The sequence below is a fragment of the Cinclus cinclus genome, chromosome 3, assembly GCF_963662255.1.
Source record: "Cinclus cinclus chromosome 3, bCinCin1.1, whole genome shotgun sequence".
In the NCBI taxonomy this organism is placed as follows: Eukaryota; Metazoa; Chordata; class Aves; order Passeriformes; family Cinclidae; genus Cinclus; species Cinclus cinclus.
The window spans coordinates 8,960,050-8,973,924 of NC_085048.1; the positions used below are offsets into that span (position 1 = coordinate 8,960,050).

The following is a 13,875-nucleotide window of genomic DNA, read 5'->3' on the forward strand; positions in this document are numbered from 1 at the left end:
AGAGTAGTGTAGAAACTGAATTTATTTGTAGTTCAAAACTTTAGCTTCAAATATCAAAATAGTAGCCATTTTTACAGAAAAAATTCAGTATTTACCAAAGCACTTGGGCCTTTAAAACAAAATGGTATAACAGTAATTCCAATTCAAGCAGTAGCATAGAAGTTCAGTGGCATCAGACAGGTTCTCAAAGATGAAAAGGTATAGACACACCTACCTTTGTCTCTTTTTTTTCTATTTCAGGTTCTGGAGAAGCATCATATAACAGAAATGGATTCATCTGTGCATATGAAAATCACCTGAAGCACAGTCTCTTAACATCAGATTTTAAGCTGTCCGGCAAGAAGAATTATGAACCTATTCCAGTTTCAAACTATACCTTATCACTTACAGCATCAAGTACCCTGGGTCCTCAGCTTTCATTTTCCAGTGATATTCTTTCTGAAAAAATAAATAACATGAATACCAATAACATCAAAATGGAAGGGCAGCTGGGAGTGGCTTCAGTGTTTGCAAGAAGCATTTACAGTCTGTCTACCACATACAATGAAAAGAGACGGGTTTTAGAAGGAAAATCAAATCTGAAGTTGGATTCTTCTTACCTTCAGGCTACCAATCAGATGTCTGGCAGATACAGTGATGGTTTGTTTTCCATTACTTCAGTTTCTGATGTACAAAATGGGCTATTAAAGAACACAGCTTCAGTGAAGTGTGAAAACAGCCAGCTGAAAATGTCATCTGAAACCAATGCGAGGTATCAACATACTGCAGGTGTCAATAAGCTTGAAATAATTTTGTCAAAGAAGATGGCAGCACTTCGATCTGAATACCAAGCCACTTACAAGCAAATCCAGTATTTTGCCTTGTTTGCAGGTTCTCTCACTTCCCAGGATCTTGTTTTCAACACTGATATCTCCCTGACTGATCAGAAGAATCGAGCTGCACATAAGTCATCACTCAATGTAAATCGGTATGGTCTAGCCAGCAGTGCAACAACCAACATGCAGTTTAGTCCCTTGGCAATGCAGAGTGAAATGAATGCCAAGCTCGACACTGCTGGAGGCTCCATATCACTGTCCTCTTCGGGGCGCTATGGGAAAAACAATGCAAAATTCAATGTAGGTGGAAGAGTGAGCTTAACAGAAATAACACTGGGAAGTGAATATCAGAGTACAGTTCTGGGCATGGACAACAAACATGTTTTAAACTTCAGAGTTAATACAGAAGGACTCAAGTTTTCAAATAATTTGCAGGGATCATTCAAAGATATTAAGTTGGAGTACACAAATGATTTGAATATTCCAGGCTTATCTTTAACATTTGTTTCAAAATTAGACAACAGCTTCAGCTTTGACAAGTTCCACAAACATGTTTTTGACCTTCAACTGGAGCCTAGCTCACTAACAGCTAAACTGAGCAATAATCTTAAATACACTAAAACAGAAGTTTCCAACAAAGCAGAACTCCTTCTCAAGCCTCTAAATATGAACTTGGGTGGCAATGTCAGAGGAGCCCATGGAGCAGATGAAATAAGGCACACCTACACCCTTACATGTGCAGGTCTGACTGCAGACTTGAAAACAGACACTGTGGCAAATGTTCAAGGTGCAGCAGTGAGTCACAGGGTTCATCTGGATGTGGCAGGACTTTCTTCCTCACTTACCATGAACACAAACTGTGATTCCAAGCCTCTCCGTTTCAGCAATGCTGTGCGTTCTACTATGGCCCCGTTTGTCATCACTGCTGACGTACACACCAATGCTAATGGCAAGCTGGTTGCTGTGGGTGAGCACACAGGAGACTTGTACAGCAAATTCCTGTTTAAAGCAGAGCCTCTTGCTTTCACTTTATCTCATGATTACAGAGGTTCTACCAGCCATAGCTCGAAGTCTAGAGGAAAGTACACTACACTGCTTGATAACAAAGTTCATATGCTTTTTACCCCATCAGAGCAGTCAAGTGCTTGGAAATTGAAAAGTCAGCTAAACAATAATGTCTATTCACAAGATTTCAGTGCTTACAATAATGCAGAAAGGATTGGTGTGGAACTTAATGGAAAAGCTTTAGCAGATCTCTCTGTAATGGACACAGCAGTCATGCTACCATTAACATCCGAAGAAGTTAATTTAATTGATGTATTGGGTCTCAGGGACAGGGTGTCAGAGCCTCAAGAATTCAGCATCTCTGGCTTTGTGAAGTATGACAAAAATAAAGATATGCATCTTATTAGCCTACCTGTCTTGGAAAATTTGCCATTTTACTTTGAAAAACTCAGAGGCACCATTCTATCCACACTCCAGGCCCTACAAAGGCACCTGAAGAACATAGACATGGAACAACACATGAAAAAATACAAAGCAACTTTGGACAAACTGTCACAGGACATTAACGATTACGTGGACACATTAGATATCAAAGACAAAGTTAGCAGCATGAAAAATAATTTTGTGGCTTTCACAAAGGACTACCGAATAACATCGGATGATCTCCAAATTATGCTGGAAAAAGCCATGGACAAACTTCAAGAAATACTGTCTCAGCTGCAGATCTATCTGATAGAAGTTGAGCAATACATAAAAGACTGCTACGAACAGTACAACATTAAAGCACTTATTGCACAGTTTCTTGATCAAATAGTTGAAACAATGACAGCTCTAGATAACAAATATCAGGTAAGAACAACTGTAATCAACATCATTGAAAAATTGCGGGTGTTTTTTCAACAATATGATCTTAACAAAATCGAAAGCAGCGCTTTGGCTTGGATTAAAAATGTTGATGATGAATACGAGATTACAGCTAAAATCCATGAAAACCTAGAACTACTCAAGATTCAGATTCAGAAAATTGATATCAGAAGCATTGCGGAAAATTTGAAACAACAGATTAAATCATTTGATGCTAAAGAATGTTTAGAAAAAATTAAGCAATCTTTGCCAATCAAAAAAATTAATGAAATTATTGAACAAATCAAAGACTTTATTCTAAATTGGATAGAGGAATATGAATTATCTGAGAAGATCAGCGCTTTCCGTGGCCATATGCACAGATTGATTGTAAAATATGAAATTGATAAGCAGATATATTTTTTAATTGACAGAATGATAGAACTGCTTAAAACCTACAGAATAAAAGAAACTGTTCAGAAACTGACCATCTACCTGCAAAATACTGATGTGAAGTCATGCTTTGATAAAGTTGTTGCTTTTGTTGATGATGCTGTCAAGAAAGTGCAAACCTTTGATTATGAAAAGATGATAAAGCAAGTCAACAAGTTTCTTGATATGGTTGTTAAAAAGCTCAAGGCTTTTGACTATGACCAATTTGTAGATGACACAAATAACAAAATTCGAGAAGTGACCCAGAAAATAAATGAAGAACTCAGAAATCTAGAACTTCCACAGAAAGCAGAAGCACTGAAACAATATATAAGAGATTTTAGATCTGTGATTACAAAATACATGGAACAGTTAAAGGACACAAAGCTTGCTGCAATAATTAACTGGCTGAGGGAGCTCATAGACTCAACAACATTTGCTAATCTCAAAGCCAAGGTAAATGAACATCTGGAAGATCTGCGAGAGAGGATTTCTGAAATGGATATTTCCCAGGAATTCCAGTGGTGTCTTCAGAAGATAAGCCAATTCTACAATTCTGTTGTTATATACATTTCTGACCAATGGAACACAGCTTTCAAAAAAATCACTGCATTGGCTGAAGAGTATGATCTAAAAAATTGGGCTGAAAATTTAAAACAGTTTGTTGAAACTGGATTTAAAGTCCCTGAAATCAGGACAATTGTAGTCACTATACCTGCCTTTGAGGTTAGTCTCCGAAGTCTTCGGGAAGCAACATTTCAAACACCAGAATTCATTGTCCCACTGACTGATCTCCATATCCCGTCCTATGAAATCAATATTAAGAGACTAAAGGACATGAAAATCCCAATGAAATTTACTACCCCAGAATTTAAAATTCTAAATACCTTTCAAATTCCTTCATTCAAAATTGACTTGATTGAAGTTAAGCTTCTGATTGTGAGAACAATAGACAAATTCATGTCTGCGGAATTTCAGTTACCATCTATTGATGTCTATTTAAAAGATCTGAAGATGAGAGATATGCCTTTTTCTGACATTTCTTTCCCAGAAATACAAATGCCTCAGTTTCAAATACCAGAATTATTGATTCCAAAGCTAAATCTAAATGAGCTCCAGATTCCTAACATGAAGATACCAGAGTTCCAGCTCCCACCTATCCCACATACTGTGACTGTTCCTACATTTGGCAAATTGTCTGGTTCTTTCAGAGTCACCTCTCCATTCTTCACGCTGTCTACACAAGCTGAGCTTCGTAATACCACCACATCTGCAAACAGTCCAGAATTTGTTACCTCCATTTCAGCTCAAACAACATCCAAATTAGACTTCCTAGTTTTTAGTGTTATTGCAGATTCACGTCTCCTGGCCCCTGACATGAAGCAGCTGAACCTTAAAAATGTCATGAAAGTCAACCACAGATTCCTTAAAGTTGATCACACCAACGAAGTGGTATTTTTAGGAACCTCAGTAGAAGGTGAAGCTGAAACTAGAGCAAACTTACATACTAAGAAAAATTCAGTAGAACTACAGAGTAATTTAATGGTCAAGCTGCAAAGAAAAATTTGGGTGCAGAGTGGAATGGCATATTCTCACAGACTGAATATTCCACAAGCTGATTTCTCCAGCCAGGCTGATCTGGTCAATAACATGACAACAGAGGTAGAAGCAGGATACATATCATTTACCTCTGCTGGTAAAGGAAACTGGAAATGGGCTTTACCTAATTTCTCCGATGAAGGTACTCATGATTCACATGCCACTTTCAAGATTGAGGGCCCCAGTATTACATTTTCTGCCAACAACAGAATAAATGATAAGTACCTGAAAGTCAACCAAGCTATGAGATATGAATGTCATTCCTTAATGTCTGCAGCACTTCAGATTCAGTCTGAAATTGAGTCACAGCGTGTAGGACACAGCACTCTGAATGTGAAAGGCACAGGAGAGCTTCTAGGAATGAAAGTAGAATTAACAGGCTCTCACAATGCTCGACTCCATGGACGGATTACTGGAACTGTAAATAATGATCTTTCCTTCTTGGCATACCCTTCTGAAATTCGTCTTTCAACAAACAATGATGGAAATGTGAAAATCAGCTTCCCAATGAAACTGACTGGCAAAATTGACTTCCTGAATAACTATGGGTTTGCCCTCAGTTCTTCTGTTCAGCAGGTCAACTGGCAAGCTAGTGGCAGATTCAATCAGTACAGATATTCCCATAATATGTCTGCTGGCAGCAATGATGACAGAATTGCAGTTCATATCGAAATGAATGGAGATGCCAACCTGGACTTCCTAAACATTCCTCTAAGCATTCCTCAGGTTCAAATTCCCTACACTGGAATCAAAACTCCTCAACTAAAAGATTACTCACTGTGGGAACAGGCAGGCCTGAAGGAATTATTGAAGACAACAAGACAATCCTTTGATTTAAATTTGAAAGCTCAGTATGAGAAAAACAAAGACATGCATGCAATCCCACTTCCTTTAACAAAAGTGCATGAAGTACTTAATAAAAACATCCTTTTATTCAACAAGCATTTTGAGAAAGGAAGAAATGCAGCTTTAGATTTTCTCACAAAGTCATATAATGAAGCAAAAACAAAACTGGACAAGTACAAGATACAAACATCACTGAACAAAATACCACGGACTCTCAGGATTCCAGGATACACCATTCCAATTGTGAATATTGAAGTTTCTCCTTTCACTGCTGAGATGCCAGCCTTTGGTTTCACACTTCCAAAAGAAATAAGCACAAGAGGATTCACAGTCCCAATAATTGGATTTTCAGTTCCATCTTACACACTAGTCGTACCTTCTTTTGAGCTTCCAGTTCTCCATATCCCCCAGGATCTACGCACTCTAAAACTTCCTAGGTTCAGAATCAACAGCTCAGCAAACAACATCTTAGTTCCTGCCATGGGTAACATTACTTATGACTTCTCATTTAAATCCAGTGTAATCACTTTAACTGCAAATGCTGGGCTGTTTAATCAGTCAGATATTGTTGGACATCTCAGTGTCTCATCCTCTTCTGTCACTGAGGCTCTGCAGTTTAAGCTGGATGGTTCAACAAGTTTGACAAGAAAAAGGGGGTTGAAGCTGGCCACAGCATTGTCCCTGAGTAATAACAAATATCTAGGAGGAAACCATGATAGCACTATCACTCTCTTAAAGAGGATCATGGAAGCTTCTGTGGCAACAAATATAGAAGTTGACACACCAGTTTTAAAAATTAATTTCAGTCAAGAACTTTCTGGAAATACAAAATCTAAACCCACTCTTTCCTCAGGTCTAAAATTAACGTATGATTTTAATACTCTCAAATATGGTACCAGTGCTACGGGAGAAATTGCTCACAAATTTGCATTAGAGAGCCTTACATATTACATATCAGTAGAATCTTCTACAACTGGGGATATTAATGGAGTATTTTACACTGGAAATGCATTTTCTGGAAGGTTAGACCATGAGGCAAATGCCTATTTAAATGCTAATGGAGCTAGGTCATCCCTCAAGTTTGAGGCCCACTCTAAAGCAGATGGACTCTGGATCATTGAAATCAAAGAATTACTTGCAGTTGAAGCATCGACCCGTCGTATTTATGCAGTCTGGGAGCACAATGGGAAGAACTATGCAAGATATACATCTCGTTTCACAACAACGGGGACTCAGAGATGCAAAGCAACCTTAGAGCTAGCTCCTTGGGATGTATCAGCAGATCTTCAGATTCAAGCCATTCAGCCAAATCCCTACCTGGGCATGGCATCAGTTAATGAGGTTGTTGTAGTGAAAATCAGTCCTGCAAACCAGAAAGCTGGCTGGAAGGGCGAAGGCCAAATTCACTCACTCTCTCTCAGTCATGATATGCAGTTATCAAATGAAAAATCAAAGGCAGAATTTGTTATTTCTGGATCTTTGGAAGGATATATGGACTTCCTCAAAGTCATCAAGTGTCCCATTTCTGAGAAGAGCTTATGGGATATCATGAAGCTGGACGTCACTACCAGTGCTGACAGGAAACAGTTCTTGAATGGCTCAGCATCCCTCGTGTACACAAAGAGTGAGGATGGTTACCTTTTCCCCTTACCTGTGGATAAGCTGACCGACGGCTTCACTGTCACTATTCCTGGGTTACACCTAAAGGCTCCAAGCCCTGTCCTCAGCACTCCAGAGTTCAGCCTTCCTTTCACCACTCTCCAGGTCCCAGCATACACTGTTGACTTGCGCAACATAAAAATTCCACAGACTCTAAGCACAATGCCATTTGATGTCCATTTACCCACAATGCCAAAGTTAAGATTCCCCAAAGTGGATGTAGGAGCAAATTATATTACATTAGAAGAATATAAAATGCCATTTTTTGAGGTGACAATACCTGAATACCAAATAACTATGTCTCAGTTCACTTTACCAAAGAGTGTTTCATTTGGCAGTTTCTCTGTAGATCTAGATGAAGTAGCTAATAAAATTGCAGATTTTGAAATGCCTACAATTACCATTCCTGAACAGAAAATTGAGGTCCCCCCTCTGAAAATATCCTTGCCTGCTGGAATTTACATCCCATCATTTGGTGCCTTGACTGGATCTTTCAAAGTTGTTTCTCCTCTGTACAATGTCACCTGGAGAACAGACTTGACAAATAAGAAGGACTCTTTTGAACATTCCATTGACTCTACCTGCAGCTCAACATTGCAATTCCTGGAATATGACCTGAATGGTAAGACATTACAATTCTATATGCCATGATTTCTGGGGGGAAGTTATTGTAGACAAGGCTTTTTCAGATATTTTTTTTTTCCCTAGCGCTTTGCATATGAAAGTGTTTCTGTCTATTTAGCCTTGACGTTAGATGACTCTTCTTTTACCAGCAGTGGCGTTTTCTCATAAATTACTATCAGAGCTTCAGTCAGTCACTCTAAAGATTAATGACTATATGTATTTGTGTGTCATATCCACGTTGAGATATAATGTGAATTTTAAAATTCTCCAGTCTAACAAATGTTTTCATGTCTTTTTGTTTGGGACATTATGGGCATTCAGTTTCTTGAAGCATAATTTGACGTATCAGCGAAAGATGGCCCACAGCTGGCTATCTAACATACAGCTGGGTATGTCTTTTGTATTTTTTGTTGGTAATAGAGATATTTTAAATTTTTTCACAGTTGTTTCAAACTATGAATATAAAGAAGGAGTGCTTGTTGTGAAGACAACTGGCAGCTTTTCACATCGTGACATGAGTGCAAACTACAATGAAAATCTGACTATTTCAGGATTTGGGTAAAGATTTGCTCTAATAATATAATCTATAATAGACATAATTGCAAATGATGTGTTGTTGCTTTGACCTCTAAGCCCAAGGGTACTTTGAGTAATTAATAAGAACCTGTATATCTACCCTGCCATTATTTGCTGTGTCCTTTTCCCCCTCAAGGTAACTTGAAAGCTGTTCCCTCTCAGGGTTTCTAGAACAGCTTTTCTCACCAGCCCCATGTCAGAAAATCACTGAGACATAAACACAGTATTTTATAATCAGAGAAGTTCTAGATCTAACCATCAATATAGTTGGGTTTCTTCCCAGTAGATCCCTCTGTCACCACAAACCACTACAGAAAAAATTTTATTCACAAGTCCCCACACCAGGGATTAGACATGTCTCTCTTACTGACTGTGTCAATCTGCAAGTGTTATGTTGATACATCCAAGGGACAGAATCAGTGAAGGTAAGTTCATATGTAAGTAAACAGTAGTGCCTATACTTGTGTTGGTGGGAAAATTGCAATCAGTTTCTAGAAATCTGTAGAAAACTGACAACTGTAAAGCTACAGGTTTTGTTTTGCTGGCCTAATTTAATGAAAATTCACAACAGAGCTCAATATAGTTTTACCTAAAGCAGGAAAATTGGAATGACACAAAGTTTTGAATGTGTCAGGCTAAATTCTAAGAAATGTGGATAGTAAACCCTACATTTTCTTTTCATCATAAAGGCATTGTTTACATACATATATATACATATGAAATTATAGGTGGCACTATGTTCAGACATACAGCATTGAGCTTGTGCTTTCTGCATTGCTTCATAGCTGTGTACTTACTGTGGTTGCAGAGTCCTGGAGGATACTTTATCACTAGACATCATCAGCCCAACTTTCACAGATGTTCATGTGCGTTACCAAGAGAATGAAAGGAAATCTTATGGCTCAATATCCTCACCCTCATCTGGGACCCTTGCTTATGTCATGGAAGGGAATGATGAAATTTTCCTAGCCAGAGTTTACTACCAAACTCAGGTAAGCTTGATATGAGCAATAAAAAGCAAAAAATGTTTAGTGTGGTCAGAGGAAAAGTTCCCTTTTAAATTTTGTGTATAAATTAACCACCAAATAAAAACTGTATTATCAGTAATAAAAGGCTTTATTTCCTAAAGTGGCCTTTCCAGTACTAAAAATAATATCTATGTAAAGAGGTGTTTTCAGCTCTTTCACACAGTTACTTTTTCCATCTCCTATGTCAAGGAGGCACACCGACTGAAGGTGAAGAATGGACAAAATCACTTTTAGATAAGTTACCCATCAGGTTTAATAGATAGCCATTACAGTACTTAGAATTACTACATAAGTGACCATTATAGGAATAAGGCAAATAGAAGAGGTCAGACCATCTGTGAAGTGTCTTTTTTAATCCACTAACATGTTACAATATATGCTCTTATTATTGGCATACTACAGTAATTTTGAGAATTAAAATCTTACCTTCCAAAATTATATACCAATTTAGGGATCACAAGCAATTAATAATTCACTACTTATTAAAAAAATGGAAAAACTGTACATGCAAATATATTCTCATTTGAAGATTTATTAACTATTCTGAGTAACTGTCTAATTTGTCTCATTTATTTAAATTATTACAAAATTAAATCCTCTAACATTTTCATATGAAAAAGATGCTTTTTGAATTCACTTTAATGGATTTCAGGAATGGGTAGAAGGCTCATTTTCCTGAGTAATTCACTTGCCTTATGAGACATGATAGGCATTTAATACAAAGGAAGGAAAAATCTTATTTGTAGTCAGATATTAAAGACCAGACTAAGTTATGTTCTAGTCTTGCTCTTTGAAGAAGCTCAAAGTAGCTTGATATAAGATAATTTCTTCCAAAATAACCTTTCAAGATGAGAGCAAACAGACAGCAAACAGACAGTGGACAAAAAATTGGAGAGTGCTTGTCTTAATAAATGATAAAATTAAAGATGCAACAATGAGTACATTGAAATGCACTCATAAATAATATTGGAGTTTTCTTACCCTGTTTTGTATTTTCAGTCTGCTCCCCAGAAGGACATTGACATACTAAAAGGTGAAATATCCCTCAAGGAACCTGACCAGATTCAAATGAAATTCAACTGGAATGAGAATGCTGCCCAAGACTTGCTGCTGGGTCTGAAAGAAAGAGTGCCTAAAATGACAAATGCAGTCTATAGGTATGTTAATCGGTACCATAAGGAGCATATGGGATTGGAAATTAGTGCTGCTACCTTAAAGATGAAGAGTATAATGCAGAATAGTGCTGAGAAAGCATACACTTTTGCTGCAAATCAAATAGATGAAATAGATGCTCAGCTTCGCACAGCCGCCAACGAAGCCTCTGACAAATATCAGGAGCTGAAGTTCAAAGCTAAACGGCTTTATCGAAGAGCAGCAGATCAGGCTGAACATTTTGACTATCAAAGAGTAAAAGCAAAACTTTTGGATGTTTTAATTGACATAATAGAAGAGTACCACCAGAAAATAAAGCATGTAATTGACTCTGCCACTGAATTCCTGAAAACCACAAAATTTCAGGTCCCTGGGCTGTCTGAAAAGTACAGTGGTGCAGAAATATACCTCATAACTACAGAGAAGGTGGCAAAAACTGCTGATGTATGCCTTTCAAAACTTCAGGAATACTTTGATGCCCTGATTGCGGCTATCAATGAGCTGGAAGTCAAACTTCCTGCTTCTGAAACAATTCTTAGAGGCCGTAATGTACTTGATCAAATTAAACAAATGCTGAAAGATTTGCAGGACAAAATCAGGCAGACATTTGCTACTCTTCAGAAAGCTGACTTTGCAGGAAGGCTGAAGCAACTGAAACAAGCAGTGCAACAAGTTTTTCAGAAGGTAGAAGAAATGGTTAGAAACTTGCAATCCAAAACTGTTGAAGACCTCAAAGTCGAAACACAAAAGCTGTACAGAGATGCAATGGCTTCAGAGTTTGCCCAGAAGCTGAGATCATTGACAAAAGATGTTAAAAAATACATTTCTCAGTTCAAAGACTTTAGCCAGAAGACATTCCAGGACCTTTCAGAAAAGCTGCACCAGCTGCTTCTCTATGTAAAGTCATTGCGGGAGGAGTATTTTGATCCAACTACACTTGGATTGTCAGTGAAATACTATGAGGTGGAAGACAAGGTACTGGGATGGCTGAAGAATATCATAAATCATCTCGTGGATTGGCACAACCGGTGCGTTGAAGATTTTGCTGGCATTGTTACACGCCTGACAGACCAAGTAAGAGAATTGGTGGAAATCTACAGTCAGGAATATTATGACCTTATAACTGACATTGAAGGAAAAGGAAAACAGAAGATCATGGAACTCTCATCTGCTGCTCAGGAAAAAATCCGGTATTGGTCTGCAGCTGCTAAGAGGAAAATCGATGAACATAACAAGCAACTCAAAGAAAAACTTCGGGAGATCTATGGGCAGCTTAGTCAGTCCCAAGAAAAGCTAATCAGCGAAGCCAAAAGGTTAATTGATCTAACTGTAGAAAATTACTCTGCTTTCCTGCAATATATCTCAGAGTTTCTTCGCTGGCTAGAGCAAATAACAGCTGAGAGCATAAAACCGTACGTAGCTGTTCGTCAAGGAGAGCTTAGAATACAGGTGCCCATGTGACTGGCAGTCCATTTACCAAATGCCCCAAGAAAGCAGACAGGCACTCACAACTAAAGTGGAAATGACACACATACTGATTCAGCAAGGCATCAGGAAAGGCTCCAGGAAATGGAAAGGAATGCAACACTTCACAGATTAGCAACTTGACACTGAGCAAGTGAATCCTCAGGACATTGTGGAAAATATTCAGCAGCGCATGAACACCTGAATGGGCATGCAGAAGAGAAGAAGTAACAAGTTTCTACCAAAATGGATTTAAATGTAACAGCAATCAGTATACTGGAGCTTCAGGTAGATACGTTTGAATAGGAAGTTGTAAATGAAAACTTAATAATCTACACTAGGTTATTTTAATAAGCTTAATAAGCAAATAAATGAGTTCTTTATTACATTTTTGTGTCATTCATTACACCTACTTTTACTTGGAGTATGAAACTTTATCCAACAATTTTCAAGGTCAATGGGAAGTCTTTTCTTTGAATTCACAGTATGTTGGATCAAGTTAATAATGTGCAATGCATATTGTAAATAGTCACAAAAGCTATGGAATACATAGAATAAACATGTTTTAAGATAAAGGTCACATTCATAAGCCAGTTGAAGGAAGACTTGGAAACACATCTAATCCCCAGCACAGAAATACCTTCATAGATAAGTAAGGAAAAAAGCATGTATAAAAACATGAATTTAAAAAATTAAAAATTCTGAAAAATGCATCAAAAAATTGAAAATTAATATAGAATTATGAACATATGTAGAAATATGACTCCTGGAAAATTGCAGATGATAATACAAAGGTTTTCTTAATAAAAAAATAATTTATGCCTTTGTCAGTTTTCAGACAAACACACAAGGGATTTTATATGAGTTTTCTTTCTACTGGCTAATTTATACTTCAGAAATACAGGGTTTTCTCACCTATTTCCCCATGATATTTCTGGTTTCACTTTAAATTGTCTATGTTTTACTTATTATGAGTTTAGTCAAGTGTCAAAGTTTCACAGACATCACTGTGTATGATGGGAGCCAAAAAGTTTTCCTCTCCTAGGCTGAAGCCTAGACCATTTAGAAGAATTCCCAGTTTAAAGATGAATTTAAAGTATGTTGAAAATGTTCCTCACAAAATAAGACTATTTTTAAGTGGAAAATATGTTTACCTGTAAAGGTGTACTAAACAGACGGTCCCAGAGAAATGCATGCTCAGGCTGAAATAATGTTGCCTCTTTGAGAATAAACTTTTTGACAAACACTAGAAAGTTTGTGCACGTCTGTTTTGATACAATCAGTACACTCTGTAATGTGTTTGTTTATTAATGGGAAAACAGAATCTGTTTACATTCCATGGTATGATGGAGTACATACATGAAGCAATGGAGCACCAAGACTTTGATATCCCTACTGATAGATAATGTTATTACCTGAGTAACTTTGCCAGTAATGATTCTTATCACATAAGCTAGTTTAAACCTGAAATCAGAATCTCACAGGCATGGTATTATACATGCACCTATCTAGCTGTCAGCAAGTGGATATCTCTTAGAAAATAAGGTAAATCCATTGTCTCTTCAGAGCTTTCAACTATCATAACTACAGCAAAAATTCTCAGAATAGTCCCCTGTGAACTATAAAATAAGTTTTGATTCTGAATAGAACTAGCCTGCATATGTCACTCATATGCAGACATAGGTCTAAAAGGTATAAAAATCAAAGGTATAAAGATCCCTGTTTATATGTTTACATGTCCTACTGAACATCCCAGTAGAAACAATGTTGGCTACAAAGCCCTTTCACCTTCATTCACAGGGACACTGAAGCTTATGGGTCTTCTGATCTTT

At 37.4% G+C, this 13,875-nt stretch overlaps 1 protein-coding gene across 1 annotated transcript in view; it reads left to right on the forward strand.

Annotated features, from left to right (window-relative positions):
• Window positions 1–12,248, forward strand: part of APOB (apolipoprotein B) — a 35,076-nt gene extending 22,828 nt beyond the window's left edge. Inside the window, 5 exon segments of the mRNA XM_062488442.1 lie at window positions 241–7,821; window positions 8,267–8,381; window positions 9,208–9,391; window positions 10,427–12,037; window positions 12,039–12,248. Of these exon segments, the coding sequence (XP_062344426.1) occupies window positions 241–7,821; window positions 8,267–8,381; window positions 9,208–9,391; window positions 10,427–12,037; window positions 12,039–12,248 (9,701 nt within the window).
• Window positions 12,249–13,875: the final 1,627 nt, after the last annotated feature.